The 19081-nt window shown below is 40.5% G+C and overlaps 1 protein-coding gene across 4 annotated transcripts in view; it reads left to right on the forward strand.

Moving 5' to 3' along the window:
* The first annotated feature begins 3629 nt into the window (after positions 1-3629).
* The window catches only part of TMEM71 (transmembrane protein 71), a 40617-nt gene continuing 25165 nt past the window's right edge, over positions 3630-19081 (forward strand). For 3 of the 4 annotated variants that reach the window (XM_046003439.1, XM_046003515.1, XM_046003653.1), the window contains exons 1-6: positions 3630-3856; positions 5033-5157; positions 5259-5341; positions 6545-6605; positions 8388-8600; positions 10102-10274. In XM_046003439.1, coding sequence (XP_045859395.1) covers positions 5296-5341; positions 6545-6605; positions 8388-8600; positions 10102-10274 — 493 coding nt within the window. In that variant the 5' untranslated portion in view covers positions 3630-3856; positions 5033-5157; positions 5259-5295. The remainder of the gene's footprint in view (positions 3857-5032; positions 5158-5258; positions 5342-6544; positions 6606-8387; positions 8601-10101; positions 10275-19081) is intronic. The other variant, XM_046003596.1, reaches the window with a different exon arrangement.

Genomic DNA, 19081 nt, shown 5'->3' on the forward strand with positions numbered 1-19081 from the left:
GTATGTCTTCATTGGAGAAGTGTCTGTTCATGTCTTCTGCCCATTTTTTGACATGGTTGTCTGTTTTTTGAGTGTTGAGTTTGAGGAGTTCTTTATAGATCCTGGATATCATCAGCCTTTTGTCTGTACTGTCATTTCTGACTATCTTCTCCCATTCCATGGGTTGCCTCTTTGTTTTGTTGACTGTTTCCTTTGCTGTGCAGAAGCTTTTGATCTTGATTAAGTCCCAAAAATTCATTTTCGCTTTTGTTTCCTTTGCCTCTGGAGACATACCTTGAAAGAAGCTTCTGTGGCCGATGTTGAAGAGGTTACTGCCTATGTTCTCCTCTATGATTCTGATGGATTCCTGACTCACGTTGAGGTTTTTTATCCATTTCGAGTTTATCTTTCTGTATGGTATAAGAATGGTTGAGTTTCATTCTTCTATAGCTGTCCAATTTTCTCAACAACATTTATTGAAGAGACTGTCTTTGCCACCAAGAATGCGAGCTCCTACTTAGATTTTATGATAGGATTTTCAAAAGCTAATTGGTCTCTTTCCATTTCCCTCCTCTACCTGACCTCCCATGTCTCAGTCTGTCTCTCTCCGTTTCAATCTCTTAAAAAAATTATTCCCACCATCATTCAAATATGAACCCTGAGCAAACAGTAGGGACATATCTAGAGCATTTTTAAGACAGGAGTTTTAGCTGCAAGAAATCTTACATAAATCCTAAAAAAAAACCACACATTACTGAATTCATTTATGACTTCTAACAGTTTTTTTTTCTTTTTAAGAATCTTTAGGGTTTTCTATATATAAGATCATGTCATCTGCAAATGGATAATTTTACTTCTTCCTTTCTGATTTGAATACCTTTTATTTATTTGTCTTGCTAGCTGCTCTGGGTGGACTTCCAAGTGAGGGCGGGCTTAAATTTACTGCTCACCACTTTCCCTTTCTGCACACATCTCCTCCATTAATAGTGGAGAATGGGGCCTTCTATGAGACATCCTTTTTTTTTTAAGATTTTATTTATTTGACAGACAGAGATCACAAGTAGGCAGAGAGGCAGGCAGAGAGAGGGGGAAGCAGGCTCCCCGCTGAGCAGAGAGCCCAATGTGGGCCTCAATCCCAGGACCCTGGGATCATGACCTGAGCTGAAGGCAGAGGCTTTAACCCACAGTGCCCCTGTGGGACATCCTTTTAAAAACACTGATTTCTAGCGAGCAGAATAAAAGTGCTAAAGTCAGTTGTCCCTAGATATGAATTCAGTTATTCATTGATCCTACAGATATTAATGGATAACCTCTTATATGGCCGGTAGTATTTTTCATACTGGGTCTGCAGAAATGAAGAAAAGTGACCAAACTCTGCCTTCATAAAGCTTACAGTCTGGCTGAAGAATATTTTTATCAGTACAAAAAAATAAATGTTGGGGTATATGACATAGTGAGAAGTACTAAGGAGAAGAATAAAGCAAGAGGAAGAATAAGGAAATTGTGTGGAGGTCAATTTAGTAAGTGACCAAAACAGTTGAGTCAAGAGCCAAGGGAGGTGAGGAGGAAAACTCTGTGACTATTGGGGAATATTCTGGGCAGAGAACAGAGTGAGCACAAAGATTCTGGGGCAGACATGAGTCTGGCATTTAAGGAATAGCAAGGAAGCAAGTGGGTCTGAGGAGAGGAGAGCAAAGAGGAAACCGCAGGGCTGGAATTCTGGCTCTGACCCTTCATAGTGCTGAGAGAATTATCTAAATTCCTAACCCTCCATCCTGCACATGGATAATATTTCCTAGGGCTGCATGAGGTTTAAACAAGATTGCAAACACCATAGTATTTTGTACAGTGCCTGGTTCATAGGGAATGCTCGAACATGTTTGAGGTGATTGCTATTGCTTACAGGCTAAAAATCCCAGATTAGAATTGTGGATTTACAAGCTCACCCTTTACTGGCTGTATGACTTTAGGCAAAGAATTGAACTCTTTGTGCCTCAGTTTTCTCATCTGTAAAATGAAGATAATAACAGAACCTGCCGCGTGGAGTGGGTATGAGGATTAAATGTGCTACTATATGTAAAGGAAGTAGAACAGTGCCTGGTAAACAGTAAGGCTCCATAAAATGAGCAATGATTATGATCATTAATGAGTTCCCAATATGTTCCAGATCAGTGAAAGAATAGACCAAAAATTAAAGTCGTTTTGATGTCAGACTTTCGGGAAAGGGGATTCGTGGTATTGGCTGGAGCTAGCATCATCTCAAGGCTCACCTGGAGAAAGAGCCACTCCTAAGCTCACTCGTGTGGCTGTTGGCTGGATTCCCAGCTATTGGACTGAGGGTTTCAGTCCTTCCCTGTCATTTGAGACAACCCCTCAGATTCTTGTTTGTGTGCTTCTCCAACATGGCCACTTGCTTCATCAAATTGTGTAAGCCTAGAAGTTAATAGAGAGGCCAAAAAGACAGAAGTCATAGTCTTTTGCAACCTAATTATGGGAGTACAACCCATTACTTGTGTCTCATCTACACAGGAGAAGCAAGTTATTCGCTTCAACCCACACTGAAGGGGAGGGGATCACACAAGGCTCTTTGAGGGCCATCTTTGCAAACTGTCTACCACAGAATAGATGCACTCTCCCCCAACACCTTCTGCAGCTCAGGGCGTGTTGTACAGAAGATCCCGCCTTTGGCATAACCACAGAGAAAAATGGAACCTCAAGAAAGAATGAAATTAACATTACTGCCAGGCTGACCAACTGGGGCTTCAGAAGAAAAACTGATTTCCAGAAAGCAAATAAGGAACATATCTCGGACATTTGAGCTGATGATTCACCTATTTCTCATTTCTTTTATCTCATTTCATTCCCCAAGGCATTCTGCAAAATGTGTATTATTACTCATAATTGAAAGAATTGCAGCTCAAAAAGGTTAAGTCACAAATCCAAGGTTACACAGCTGGTAGGTGGACAGAGTTTGAATCTCAGTCTGTGCAACTCCAAAACCCACACCCTTTCCATATCCAAAGCACCTTAGTGTTGCTAGTATATATATATATATCTACATATATATATTATTTACAATAGTAGAGATTTCTAGGAACCCACCAATAGCAGGAAAATCTTTGAGTTCAGCCAAAATATAAATATAAAATGTAAAATGTAAAATGGAACCCATAGAGTTTCCTGTAAATCTCAACCTTTGGTGAATCGACGTATTGCCACTACAGACATTTTCACAAAATCCAGTTCCTGGTATTGAATAGTATGCTGAATTTAATAGCATCAGTGCGTTATCACCAATAAGCTTAATTGATTTGGGCAGAGCACAGCTATGCGCTACTATACTGGAAAGGGTCAGAGGATGACAAGCAAGAAGTGTTGCTTCTCTGGCAGTTCTTATATTCTCACAGCAAGGGTGCAGAGGTAGCTCAGAAAAGCATCCCTCGAATGACCAGCCTACATCCAGTTGGCCTGATTTGTCCCCTGTTGCCGGTCCAGGGAACTATTCTGAGTCTTCACCATACTCCTGGGTGTGAATGCCACTGATGAGAACCCAACAGGAAGTGTGACCTCATCCTGCCTCTCAGTCTCTGGTTACGCAGGCTGTTTTTGAAAGAAAACAAGAGCAGTTATAAAGCTGACTTTCTCAAGAACTACATGCCCCTTTATCCTAGGAAGCAGCCGAAAGAACAAGAGGCCACTGAAGACAAAACTTTCTGCAAACGCCTGTACACCGTGATGTGCGCAGGCATCTGTTAGGAGAGAATTGAATTGCTCTTCGTTACAAGACTTGTGTGCACCTGTTGACACTCTGACATGATTTTCAGCTGAAGAACTGCTAAGTCCTGGATTTCACTGTCGACCCGAGGAAACTTTGCACGTCAGTAATTCTTCTATTTATCACTAAGAAGAAGAAAGTGGGAACTCCCTTTAAAGGAACATGTATGGACAGATTATTTTGCAGAACAGATGTGTTACTTTGATGGAACTGGTAGACAGAATCTGTTTCTTGAAAAGATTTAGAGCTGTTACTGAAGGCTTTTTTCGTGTTACTAATACTCGATTAACTGTATACTGCCTGTAGTTCGATATAAATATTTGCAAGAGATAGCAGTAAAACCTTGCTTTCTGCCACAGGACTTGTTGGTTTAAAATTTAACGTAACACTTGGGGAAAGCTAACATGGTATGATTGGGGCTGCACCTTTGAGATGGTATTGATCAAAAATCAAAAGGATGGTGGCAAACTATTATATTATGCTGCAAGCAATATTATTTTATATTCCAAATGAAAATCTATAAATGTATGCTTTGATTTAGAGATCTTCCAATGAATGCCAGAAAGTTCTCCTGACTTCTCTAAAGGTCTCTAAACCTAGGATCTAGGTGTTGCCTCTAATTTATTGAAAGAATCCGTTTGGAGCTGTAGGATTATCCTGGTTTGATTTAATGTATGACAGCCACAAAAACAACCCATTACCATTTATCACATTTTAAAAACGTGGAAAGAGGTCGTAGGTTAGGAAAGAATTTAGTCCTACCTTTCAAGGCTATTAGGATAGCGATGTGTAGAAAGTGTCATAGACTACAGCAGATAGATCCATGAGATGAGTGGTATATGATCAAAGTCTACATAATTTACACACTTAGATGTATTTTAAATTTGTAATTGAGAAAGTAAATTTATATGTTCCTGAGAGCTGCATTTTGAAATCTGCCTGGTGGCAGGCTATTTTAAGTGCACTCTTGTGCTGCTTGAGAATGTCCAGGCTGACGGTGTCTATGAAAGACCGCCAGCCCTTGCTATGACTACCTGTCAGTGGTCCGAGGCGTTGCACAAAAGACCAACACCAGTCTCCAGGCATTGCTTGAAACTTGATAATGAGGGCGATGTGCATTGGGTGACAAAACTACAAATATACTTATTTAGAGGGCTCTACAAAACCCAACCTTTTTCTGATTTCTTAATCAAATAATTCACTTGCATTATTTATTTTGAGGACAGATCAACTGCATAAATCTAGCTTTCCCAAATAAAATGCTGTTCTTATTTACAGAACAAGATTATTTTGGATGCACTCAGACAGACAACGGGAAATAGTACAAAACCGTAGATGCAGACACAATCTCAGTGGTCACTGGTTCCAGTCTCCTCCTTCAGTCCAAAATCTCGTGTCATTCGGTAAACAAGTCTGACTGGTGCAATTAGTAGATGCCATCTGTTTTGGCATGATTTTTCTATTTTTAATATATAATCCACCTTTTTTTTCATGGCTCTTTCAGAAAAATCTGTGAAGTTTGAACAAGCAGGCTTCCCAAGATGTACCGAATATCTCAACTGATGTCAACACCAGTGGCAAGTAAATGTAGGAGAACTGCTATGCGCAATTATCTTTTGAACGATTAGACTTCTTTTAGCAATTTCCTTGCTTTGATTTTGCTGATACTCATACCATTAACCATCTGTCAGTAGCTTGTGCTTCGTAAGTGCCAGTGTTCACTTTGGCAATGATTTTGACTTCATTTCTTTCCTTGAGAGAAATGTGGTATTTGTCTTTCTAGTAGAAAAAAAAATCACTGATTTTTTAGATGCCTGTGCATAAATGTGAAAGGAGATTGTTTATCAGCTACTATTAAGATGCAAAACTGTCTATAAAAAAATACTGAATGATTTTGATAGCTACTTGCAGGAAGTAAGGGCGTTGTTAAAACGGTAGTGGTTTCAAGTTTCTTCCTTCCTCTAGTCATTTTCTCCCCAAGCCCTGCTTCTAACCCCTCCCCCAACACACACACCTACAATTTACTCCTTACACATCAACCAGCCCCATCTGAAAGCCTAAACTTTGTCTTAGATATTAATCATCCACAGTGGAATCAAGTTTCACTGAACCTATTAGAAGTGTTCACACGTTGCTGTATAAAATCCCGCTTGAGTTTAGAATATTAATTAACTGTACTTTGCCCAACTGAAATCTGTTGCTGTGCCTTTGGTTAAAGTGAGTTGAATGAATGGATGATTTTTTTTTTCATTGAGAATATTCACAGGCTTCATACATTGGAAAATCATTTCTATAAAACAAAACTTAATTTTTTTCCTCTGCTAATTCCTCTGCTCATTATTTTACAATGAAAGTGCCTTAAAATGCCCTAATGAGAGACAGCCTGGGCAGATGATTGAATCCCTCAAATTACTGAGTAAGCGAAAATAACCAGCACGTTGGCTCATTGATTTGGGTTTTCTACAGCTTCACACAAGATGCTTTCTTCCTCCTTTTCATGAGTCAGTTTGATGCTAATGGTTTATTATTGCCTCATCCTCCACTCAGAAACCTCTAAAGGATGTTGAGTGAGAGAAGAAACAGAAGATAGAAGCCTTTCGATTATTTCTGGCTCCCCATAAGGGCCTGGTGACAAGTTGTGTTAGTCTTGATTCACTGGATGCCTGCACCAGTTGGAATCTCTGCTGAGCCTAGAGCTATTCATACCTTCTTTGACGCCTCCGTTATTTGCAGTCAAGCATGTTGGGGAGGTGGGATAAATTTGTGCTTCTCTCCTCTTTGCCGATGCAGGTTCTTCTGGCTCTGAGAGAAGATATACTGGAGAACTGCCTTCCACATGTGTTTTCCCAAGGTATCTTATGGGACTTTTCTCAAGACAAATCAATGATGTGTCTTCCTTTGTGTCTTACTGGTTTAAAAATATTAGTTTTATCTCTCATCTGGTTTTGGTACGGACATAAATCTTTAGTCCCAAGTACATGCAAAATGAAAACTTGCCTAACCTAATAATGGATTTGGAGGGGGTGGCTGCGAGTGTGGGGGCACATGTGAATTGTTTGGAGAGTGGAGAAACTGTTGGAGGTTGAGGAATAGTTGTTTTTTCTCAAATTGAGGTTCTCCTAAATATACTTTACTATCTCGGTTTATAAGAGCAACAGGATTCTATACCAATGTCCGAGCTGTCCAGATTCCGTTCTCCGAAAAAACATGTCGAGTCTACCATTTTGTTTAAGTTCTGTAATTAAGTCTCTTCTTTCCATCCTTCCTTTTTTCTTTCCTTCCTTCCTTTTTTTTCTGTCTCTTCTCTCTTATTCCTTATGCAGGTCTCACTGATGTTTTCTCTAGCATTTTGTAAAATGTGCCAGTGGTATAAAGGAATCATGCCTTGGTGTTAGGACCTGCCCTTATTTGTAAATTCTAGGCCTCTTGCTATTGTCAAATGCATCAACCAAGGATGAACGAACGAGACGGCCATGTGGAGTGAGTCCTTGTTTTAGTGTTAGATAGACCAGGGCTCGAATCCTAGCCCTGTCACTCACCAGCTATTATTAAGTGTTCGAGTTATTTGTCCTTCACATCTCATGGTTTGTTTTATTTTTTTTTCCCTACAGTGTACTGAAGACTACAATACTTAGTTTTGGGGGAGGTTTGTGAAAAGTAGATAAAGCATAAAGTATGAGCCAGGCCCATAGTAAGTTTTCAACAAAAAATATCCATTTAAAATAGTATTTTACTAAATTTAGTGCATGTATTAATTGTGGACAGGTTTCTACATTTAAAACTTTATCAGAGGGTTCAGTCGGTTTAGTGTCTGCCTTAGGCTGGGGTCATGATCCAGGTCTCCTCGCACAATGGGGAGTCTGCTTATCTTTCTCCCTCTGACCTGCCCCCACCCTGTTTGTGCTCTGTCTCTCATGCTCTCTCTCCTAAATAAATAAATAAAATCTTAAAAAAATAAAAATTAAGTAAAACTTTATCAGAAATTCCATAGAGCTTGTGGCATGAAGTGGCCTTTCAATCACACAGGCATATGGTTGTTTCTCAAACCTAACACACATGGAGATTTTCCCAACCAAATGGGAGACTTTCCTGGATATAAAATCACAGCTGCATGGTCATTTGTACAGCTGACCTAGAGGGAAATCGGCAAAGGCCAAAAAGATCTCTTTGACTGCATCTTCATCCTGTAACTCTTCTCTGCCTGGTGGCTGCAAGGTTGAAATTTATCCAATCACAGGGAAAGAGTAAAGATACTGCAACTGGAAGGCTATTCAAAAAAAAGGAGTGATGACTATAAGTTTCCAACATCCCAGATAGGCTGTTTTGCGATTTTTCCATCCAAGAAAATGGATTAATGTCAAGGGTGTAGTTGCATCGTGTGGTGAAAAGACTAATTAGAAAGTTTTCATCAACATGTTTAAAACAGAAAAAGGCACTAAATGCCCTGTCGTTTAATGCTCTCGCTAGTGAGGAGACGAAGCCCAGAGTCGAAGTGACATTCTTAAGGGGGCAGAAGTAACTGGTAGCCACGAATGCAAAGAGGTATTTTCCTTCACGTGGCTAGAAACGCGGTTTTTGTGGGACTGGGTGTAGTGGATGGAAGTGGAAAGGACTTTCCTTCTTCCCCCTTCAGTTTTGCCTGTGATTTCCTGGATGGTGACACTTCCTTCAAATGCTGCTCTGTGGATCTCCTGACAGCCTCCCACTTTGTGTGTCGCCGAAGTCCCAGACTCCTCTCCAATGGATACTACACTTGGACCGAAGACAGTTTCCTCTGTGACAAAGATGGCAACATAACTCTGAGCCCACCCCAGACCAGCGTTCTTTACAAGGAGAATTTAGTTAGGTAAGTAGAGAATATTACATGAGAAAATCTGAAGTCTGGTCCTCCCACCAGTTATTCATTTGTTCATTTGTTCATTTGGCGATGATTCCTAAGAGCTCATTATTGTGGAAGCACAAAGACTAATATGGGGCCAGGACTGCTGATGTGAAAACAAACAAATGTGCTGAAGCAGTATGGGTGTTGGGGTCAAGGTCTGAACAGAATGCAGTGGAGGAGATGAGGAAAGGAAGCCCATTTCATTTGGGGAAACAGGTTAAAACAAGATTCCTAGAAATAATGAAGATTGATTTGAGTCTTGACAGATGTAGGATGTTAACTAAAATAAAAGTAGCACATGAGACTTCCAGAGATGGAATGGGCATGGAGCCCTGGGAGACCCTGTGCCATTTGGAAAACGGCAGGCAGTTTGGCAGAAATCAACTCAGGGTGGAGGGGCAGGAGAGAAGACTGAGCAGACACAGACTGAACAGAGAAGCTTCAAGTCCAGCTCAGGGTGTTTGTTTCGGTTCTGAAGGTAGGGAGGAGCCATTGACAAATGACGAATGACCAGATTTATTCTTATAATGTAGAGGATAGGCTGCTGGGAGTATGGGTGGGTGAGTAGTCAAAATCTTCCAGAAATGCAAATCACATGTGTGTCCTCACCATGCCCTTCCCTTAATACACCCAGTGGTTTCCCTTTGCCTTAACATCAAATTGTAACTCTTTACATACTGTTACTATAATGGAGAACCATTCAAGATTCTTCATTCCCTGCCTTAATGTTACCTGTCCAGCCTCATTTCCTAGCATGGGCCAATATGAGACTTACTTGTTCTTCAATGACTAGATCAGATCATCCTCTGCAGCTCAGTGGTCTCCTATCCTCAGAAACCTCCCTTGACTCCTGATCAGCAATGCCCTTCCTGATGCTCTCAGAGCAGCCTCCAGTTAATTCCGCCGGAACTCTCATCCCCTACCTAGTATGGTAATGCAGACCAGGGACTATGGAGCCAGCCTGCCTGGGTTTGCTTCCCACTTATGCCACTTACTAGATATATGACCTCAGCCAAGTGCCTTAACCTTTTGTGCTTCAGTTTCCTGATCTGAAAAATGGGGTCACAATAGTACTTCCCTCACAGGGCTATTCCAAGGATAATATGAGTTACTTTATGTCAACCACAAAGAAAGACATCTGGTGTGGGATAAGCTCTATGAAGTCATTAGCTTCATCTGCATAGTTCTTGTCTCTCTCCTGTACTGGTTTGTGAACTTTTTGTACCGAAGATTTTATTTTGTATCTCAGTATCTTTGATACTTATCCAGGCACCTGTAACACACAGAAATTTAAGAAACTTCTGTGGGATTAACAGAGAGAACAAATGAAATGAGCTTCACAGATCCGAGTTACGGAGATGGGTTCTATGCATCAAATCCCTTTCACTAAATTCTTGGTTTTGAACCAAACGTGGCTGCTATTCATTATGCATCATGCTACTTTCATTTCTTCATTTCTCTCCAGAATATTTAGAAAGAAAAAGAGAATCCGCCATTCCTTTTCTAATCTCTTCAGCCTCGGTGCCTCTAAATCCTGGCTGCATGGAAACATCTTTGGTGATGTTGACTCTTCCTTAAGTGAGGACACCTGGTTAGAGGGCATCAGGAGGCTGGACATGCAGCATTGCAATGAAACTGGTGAGTCTGAATTTCCTTTTCCACAGTGAAATATCATCCGCAAATGGGCAACAGCAGCCATGTGGTCCTGGACCAATATAAATTCCAGAGAAGACCATCATTGCATAGAAAGAATGGGCCACATTTTTAAAAAATCACCTAAGGTTCTCTCCACACTACTTACATGATCCAATTACATATGTACTCATGTCATGTTTATGCAAAATAGCCTAATTTACATGTGTAAATTATTAAGCTGATAATACCTGAAATATGTGTTTGTATATCTTCAGTGTATCTTCCCTATATAGGATATAGATGGAGAAAAGACACTGAAGTTGGGGTCCAAGCCCCTGGGTGAGCACACTGAGATAGTTACTTAACTCTGTTTTGTCTCAGTTTCCTTATTTTAAAACAAGATACATATGCAGAGTATAATATATGTATTCATATACTCCTATTGAAACACATGCTACATGTATGTATTATATACATGTATATCGTATATATCCATATTAAATATACATGATATTGTGTATACGTATTATGTAATACACAGAATACAATATTGCTCTATGTAAATATGTGTATATAGATACACACATATGTATGTAAACACAATGATATGAACTCAAAGTAATATCTTAAGGATTAAATGGACAATGAATGTCAAGCATATTTCAATCCCTGATACTCAGTGATTTGTAGTTACAACTATTTTTATTACTAGAATGGAAACAATGGTTATTTATTGGGCACCTACTATCTGCCAGGCAGTGTGCTAGTCTGGGGACACAAGAGTAAATACAAATAACATAACCCCAGCCTCTAGTTTGCTGGAGCAGGGGGGTGAGGTTCAGACCTTTGTCAAATAATTGCACCAACAAATATAAAATAATTGTGGTAAATGCCATGGAGAAAAAGTAAATGATGTAATGAGAGATTTGACCCAATCAGAAACTCAGGAAAGCCATCCCCATTGAAGTGACATTTATTTGAGCTGTTTTCCAGAAAATAGGAGGGGCTTCTCTGGGCAGAGGAAGGTAAGAGACAAAACGGCTATGTCTGAGGAATCTGGGGAGTAGGTTTGCTGGGTAAGGGAAGAACACAGGCATGGTTTGGAGCATGTTGAGGTGAAGTTCCTTTGGGACAGAAGGGGCAAGTCAATCTGGGGCTTCAAGGGACAGTGTGAGTTAAAGCTACACACCTATGAATCACCTCTGAAGCCATGGAATGGCTGAGACACATTAGGAAGAAGGTAGAGTTGGCAAAGAGGGAGTCCAGAAGGGAGCATTTTGAATGGGTGAATAGGACAGGATTTGGCCTGCAAAAGGGATTAAGAGGAGGCATCCAGAGAGGTGAGAGGAAGACTAAGTGTTGTGAAATGAGAATCAAAGGAAAATAGGGCTTCAAGAAGGATGGGGCAGTCATCAGTGACAAATCGTGTTCAGGGGTTACACAGGATGACAACCAGATCTGTTGATCTTGAAGTTATTGGTGGTGGAGAACTAGGAAGGGCACCGGGGTGTCTCAGTCAGTTAAGCATCTGCCTTCGACTCATGTCATGATCCCGGGGTCCTGGAATCGAGCTCCGCATCGGGTTCCGTGCATAGCCTGTTTCTCCCTCTCCATCTGCCCCTCCCCCACTGTTCATGTTCTCTCTCTCTCTTTCAAATAAATAAATAAAACCTTTTTTTAAAAAAGAGAAAAGAACCAGAGGTTAGAGGGTGAAGAGTGTGGGAGGTAAGGAAATGGAGGCATGGGGTTGAGAATCCTTCAAGATGCTTTCTGGGAAGGGAAGAAGACAGACTTGCCCCCCCACCCAAAACAGACACACACATTCTACTCTGGTAGCAGTCATCCTCTTTCAATTTCCTGAATGAACCATGTTCTTCCACACTTCTGTGGCTGTGCTCATGTTGTTCATTCTGCTGGAATTCATTCATTCATTCATTCATTCATTCATTCACTTGGAAGATTTATTGAGGGCCAGCTATCTACCAGGGACCATTTTACACACTGGGTCATAGTGGTAAGCAAACTTGTTCTCATGGAACTTGCATCCCTATGGGGGGAGACAGACAATATGTAAGTTACATAGCATGTTAAATGTGGTAAGCGATGTGGAAAACAGCAGAGGAGGAAGAGATGGGGATTGCAGGTTTAAGTAGGGCGTTTAAGATGACCTCATGAGAATGACTTCTGAGCATTGGCTGCAAAGTGGAACTAAAGCATCTAGGAGAGGAACAGTCCAGGCAAAGGAAATGCCAGCACAAAGGTCCTGGACTAGGGCATCCCAGGGCTGAGTGTGAGAGCGGGAGAGAGAGGATAGGATCTCAGAGGTATGTGGCTGGGTACAAGTGGGGAAGGACAGGGACAATGGGAAGCCCATTCAAAAGTTTTGCCTTCTACTCTGAGTAAGGAGAGAACCCATTGGAGGATTTTAATCGGAGGAATAAGATTCTGTTTATACACTGAGAGATAACTCTGGCTGCTGTGTTCAGATTAAAGGTAAGATACGTAGTGGGGCAGAAGCAAGGAAATCAGTTAAGACGATGTTGGAGTGACTCACTGGGGTGATAATAGTAGCTGGAATGAAGTAGGTAGAGGTGAGAAGCAGGAGGATTCTGGATACATTTCAAAGATAGTGCCAACAGGAGAAAAAAAAGAGCCAACAGGATTTGCTGTTGTAACTTTAGAGAAAAAAGTCAAGTGTGTTTATTTATAAGCTAAATACATTCTGTCCCATTTAAGTATGTTACATTTTTTATATACATTGTCTTGTTTAAATATCCCCAACCCCCCTAGGAAGTAGGTCATATGATCATAATTTTTTATAATTATGGTGAAAGTGAGGCTCAGGGTTAAGTGACTTGCCCAAGTTCATTTAGCTTATAAACAGCAGAACTGGAATCCAATGTAGAACTGTCTGGATCAAACACCCAGTCTTTGTTCTAGTGCCAGAAAGGATTTTGCTTTTCTTTCCAAGATGAAATCCAACATATACCCCACAGTCCAGGCTCAAAGAGCAGGCAAGAGGAGACATATAATACAATCATATAATAATTTAATGGTATAGTACTTGCATGTTTTACTATTTTTCTCATTCTGCTTCCTGGGCAGAAAACACAATGCTGCATTCATTTAAAAAATAAAACAACAACAACAAAAAAACAAAAAAATTTTTAAGTTGTGGGAACTATAGATTCATGAGAAGTTGCTAAAAATAGTACAGAGAAGGCCTGCATACACTTCATCCAGATTCCCTCACTGGTTACAACTTATTCAACTATATACAGTCATTATTAAACCCAGGAAATTGACATCGACACAATATGATTAAGATTTCACCAGGATTTAAATGCACTTGTGTGTGTGAGAGTGTATACTAGATAAATTTAAAAATAGAGTAAGTAGTTGTTAAATGAAGATATAATTCTTATACAAACAAAAGATTAATTAAATGGAGTGTATCCTAGTTCCCACAATAACAAGGATGTATAAACAGGATGATGTGAAGAGAAGGAGGCAGGGAGGTATGGCCTGGAAAGATAGACAGAAGATACATTTAGAGAACCTTCTGTGCCATATTGAGGAGCTCAGATTTTAACTTACTCAATCAAAAGTATTTTAGAAAGCTCTTGAGCAGGGCAATAACAATCAGGTTTGAATTTTCAAAGATTACCTTGACAGTAACATGAACTGAAGATTGGATGAAGGGTAGCAAGGGGGAGCTCAGGGGCAATTAAAAGCAACAGGCAGACAAAGGAACATCTAGAAGTAGAGAGGAAGGAAAAGATTGAACAAATATTCTCCAAGGCTGAATGGACAGACTGCTGAATGAGTGACTATAGCAATGAGAAGTGGGAAGAATCAAAGAACACTGGGGGGAGGCAGGAAAAGTTGAGGCGTCACAAAGATCTGGAAGACAGGACTGGCAGAGTGATGAGGGGAATGGGCATTTGAGCTGAATGGGTCTGAATTCAAGTTCTGAAGCCATCTTTTCCAACCTGAGTGTGCTTAGGCAAGTTAATGAACACCCCCAACCTCCATTTCTTCACATATAAAAGAGGTACCCTCTAGTAGCACATGGAATTACTGTGAGGGTGATATGCACTAATTCATGAAAAGTACATACTTGCATGGGGGCTGGTTCTGCTAGGGACGTATTAGCTCTAAAGCAGCAAAAAAAGAAAAAAAGAACAGATTTGAGTCAAGAAATGAGATAAGTTCTATTTCACATGAACTGAATTTGAGGCACCAATGGGAAGTGTAAGAGAGCCAGAGGAGGTTTGGAAACATAACCAAAGCATTGCAGAACAAGAAAGGACCTAAAGATATTGCTTTGGAAGCCAATAGAAGCCATTATTCCAGGTCTCTGGAATAAAGGGGTTTATTTTCAGAAAATGTGAATGAGCAGAAAGGGGAGTTAAAGAAACTGAGATGGATGAACAGAAGGTCCAGTCATAATTTCCCTTAACCATAATGAGTATCATGGGCCAACATTACACCAATCAACCCATGTACTTTTTAAAGGTTTTATTTATTTATTTGAGAGAGAGAGAGAGAGAGAGAGCACCATCAAGGGAAGGAGCAGAGAGAGGGGAAGACTTTCACTGAGCAGGGAACTCCACATGAGGGTCAATTTCAGGACCTCAAGCTTTTGACCTGAGCTGAAGGCAGACACTTAAGTGCCTGAGCCATCTAGAGGTCCCCCAGCCACTCCGTATCATGTACATCTCCTCTCTCCAGTGTCTGTGAAGGAGTATTACTCGTGTGCGCGTGCGCATGTGTTAAGAACATTCAACCTAAGACCTACCCTCTTAGCAAACTTTTGGCCACAACACAGCATTGTTAGCTAGAGCCTCTGTGCTGTGCACTAGATGAGTAGGACTTATTTATCTTGTACAGATGGAACTTGGACTGATGAAATCATGTACTATTTCTCCTCCTGTGTCTGACTTATTTCATTTAGCATAATGTCCTTTAGGCCCATCCATGTTGATGAGGATCTGAAGAAAATGGAAACCTTGTGCACTGTTGGTGGGAATGTAAATTGGTCCAGCCACTATGTAAAGGTTTCACAGAAGAAAGGCATTAAAAATAGAACTACCATATGATCCAGGAATCCCACTTCTAGGCATGTACTCAAAGGATTTGAAATCAAAATCTCAAAGAGATATTATCCTAACTCCCGGGTTCATTGCAGCATTATTTACAGGAGCCAAGATAGAGAAATATCCCAAGTGCCCATCAGTGATGAATGAAGAAAGAAAATGTGGTATATACATATAAAGGAATTTTAATCAGCATTATTAAAAAGGAAATCCTATCATTTGTAACAACATGGAAAGAATATTATCCTTATCTCTCTTATAGGGAGGAAAACCAAGATTAGATTCTTGCCCTGAGGCCACAAAACTAGTAAGTAGCATAGCCCGAATTCCAACCCAAGAGTCTTGAACATATGCTCACTACACTATACCCAGGAAAGGTTCTCTGGGGAAGATTTCTCAGGCAGGGAACCAGAAGAGCATGTCATAGAAGAGGAGAATATAAAGAAATGGCTAATGTATACAGCTTAATATAGAAGTCAATTCAAGTGCCCTGTAGCCTTGAAAAGTTTTCTCATAAATAAGTTACATGAGAAATCTTAATCAGAAGGCAACACAGAGATCATTTTACCTACTCCTGGCATCCCTGGTAGATGGGCAGAAATGTCTACAGTAATCAGGAGCACTAATTACCTTTTAATTGAAATATAATTCACATATCATGATATCTATCATTTTAATGTGTACAATTCAGTGATTCTTAAAAATATATTCACATGGTAGTTTGTGCAACTTTGATCACTTTTTTAAAAATTCATTTTAATTCCAGTATGGTTAACCTAAAGTGTTAAATTAGTTTCAGGTGTAGAATACAGGGATTCAACAATTCTCTTCATTACTGAGCTCTCATCATGATAAGTGCACTCTTAAGCCCTTCCTCTATTTCACCCATTGCCACCACTCCGCCCCCCCCCCCCCACCGCCATCACTATCTGTTTATTCTCTATAGTCAAGAGTCTGTTTCTGGGCTTATCTCTTCTGATGTGTTGTTCATTTGTTTTATTACTTAAAATACATATATGAGTAAATACATATATGGTGTTTCTCTTTCTCTGATCTCACTTAGCTTTATACCCTCTAAATCCATCCATGTTGTTGCAAATGACAAGATTTCATTCTTTTTGATGGCTGAGTAATAGCCCATTGTGTGTGTGTGTGTGTGTGTGTATGTGTGTGTGTGTGTATGATATCTTCTTTATCCATTCATGCCTTGATGTACACTTAGGCTGCTTCCATAACTTGGCTGTTGTAAATAATGCTGCAATAAACACAGAGGTCCACATGTCTTTTTGCAATTAATGTTTTTGTATTGTTTGGGTAAATACCCAGTAAAGTAATCATAGGGTGGTTCTATTTTTAATTTTTTGAGGAACCTCCATACTGTCTCCCACAGTGACTGCACCAGGCCACTATGACCCCTTCCTAGTTCTGGAACATTTTGACCACCGCAAAGAGAAACCCCACACTCATGACCAGTCGTTCCCTATTCCCGATCCTTCCTTCCCACCTCAAGCCCCTGTCAACCACTGGTCTGCTGGCTGTCTCCATGGATTTGCCTATTTTGGACTGCCATGTCTTTTCCAAGGCTGACTCTTCTTCTCACTCTTCTTCTCACTTCTCACTTATGTTCACCCATCAGGTCCTTTTTGGACGTTTCCATTCGTTGGTTCTAGGCTGGCTTTCCTGAATATGTGTGGCACGTCTCTTCTCAGTTCTAGAGCAACATTTCCAAAAGTGTGGGCTGGGGTGGCCAACCCCTCTAGGACATAGCAGTCATGAACACCAGGGCACCTGGGTGGCTCAGTTGGTTAAGCATCTGCCTTTGCCTAGGGTCATGATCTCAGGGTCCTGGGATCAAGCCCCATGTAAGGCTCCTTGCTCAGCAGAGAGTCTGTTTCTCCCTCTTCCTCTGCTCCTCCCCACCCCCGCTCATGCTCTCTCTCTCAAAATGATTAATAAATCTTAAAGAAAAAAAAAACAGTCACGAACACCGTTTCTCACAGTGACAGAGAAGCTGTGGTCCCTTTTCCAATTCTCTCAGCCCTTCCGACATAACCAAGGAGAAAGGCTCAGTTTAGAATCTTGGTACTTTAAGGCTCAAAGTCTTGTTAGCCTTTTGTTTTCACCAAGTTCTTTTAACAAAGAACAGACTCAAAGCTTTTTGGTATTTAGGGCAAATTAAATAAAGTCTCATTTTCATTGTACTCAGTTTTACATTTACTTTCTCTTTGCGGTATTTAAGTGATTGACATACAGTTTCCTTCGAAGTAAAAGATTTAATGAAACAACTTAAAGAGAATATTAAAGATGGCTAAAAGTAGGCAGTCTGGGATAAAGCAAAAATCAGGAAAATGGTGGTTGGTTGTTAGAAGTCTGGGACTCAGTGTTCTAAAGGCAATGTTACACGTATTCAGAAATTAACATCTAGTTTTCCCATAGTTTCCTCCTGGAAACCTGTCCAAACAATTGCAAAGCAATTGGACCGCAGGAGCGCGATACGAGTATGAGATATCTTGCTAAATGGTTTCCAAATATCTTCTAAATATAACAAATCAAACCCCCCCTTCAAAATCAGTAATTAGGCAAACCGGGTGCGCACAGGACTTTGAAATCCCTCATCTCTGCTGTCAACTGTAATCAAATCTTCCCCAGACTTCTTGTTTTCCAGATTTACCCAAGGCCCCGTGACTTTTATCAGCAATTTATTTTTCTCTGGAAGTGTTGCCTCGTTAGAAGACTCAAGAAGAATTCGAAATCAAATTGTTCTGCTGTTTTCTCTCTGGGCAAGGGATGCAATCAAAACTTACTTCCCCTGACTTTCTCGTGCCTCATTTTTCAGACTAAATAGGATTTTTCTTGGTTGCCTATTTTATCCTTAGCTCACCCCTTCTGCAGCTGTGTCTAGACACCTTCCTCATCAGCTGCAATTCATTTTTTAGCCATGGCATTTTGCAGCTCCCCAGACCCCGAGACTGCAGTTCGGGAGACGTTCCCAGGGCCTGTGAGTCATAGTGAAAGAAGATAAAACATTCCTGCAGGGAGGACTGGTCAGGACTGCTCACTTCACTTCTTCCAGTCCAAGGAAAGAAAGGCAGGACAACCTCAGACAAGGCTTCCCAGCTTGAGGTCTGTGGTTTTCTCCAGAGCCAATGCCTCTCCTATAAATATCTTTGATGGCAGCCTCTGTATATGGCTTTGTGTTTCCCTCCATAGCAAACAATAATGTCCATTTTATATGCAAGGATATGGAAATACACTTAGAAGAAACAGACCGTTTTTAAAATGGAAGTAAGCTAGATCGAATTTAAATACATCAGGAGAAACAGATTAGAATTAATATCTTCAAATGTAATACAACAGAGCTGTTTGTGGAAATGTTATCTGCATTAGGATCCTCTCATTTATTATCAAGGTTGGAGACAAAAATTAAATGTCAGTTAGGGAAAGTGTACATTGGGGACAAACCATGTCTTCCCACAGATGAAAATTCTTCGATCATTCTTTAACGTTAAGATTTTTTTTCTTTGCAATTTCCTTCTTTAATGCCATCTCTTCTAGAAAATTCTGCGTAAGATTCCAGTACTCTACAGGGATGCAGCTCCCAGGGCAAAGCTCTGAGTTCAACAAAGCAGCCGAGCTTGGAGACATTTCCACTGCTCTCACATGTCTCCCAACCGCAGCTCTGCAGATTTTAGTGAAGCGTCACCCTTCAAG

The sequence above is a fragment of the Meles meles genome, chromosome 1 (assembly GCF_922984935.1).
Source record: "Meles meles chromosome 1, mMelMel3.1 paternal haplotype, whole genome shotgun sequence".
NCBI lineage: Eukaryota > Metazoa > Chordata > Mammalia > Carnivora > Mustelidae > Meles > Meles meles.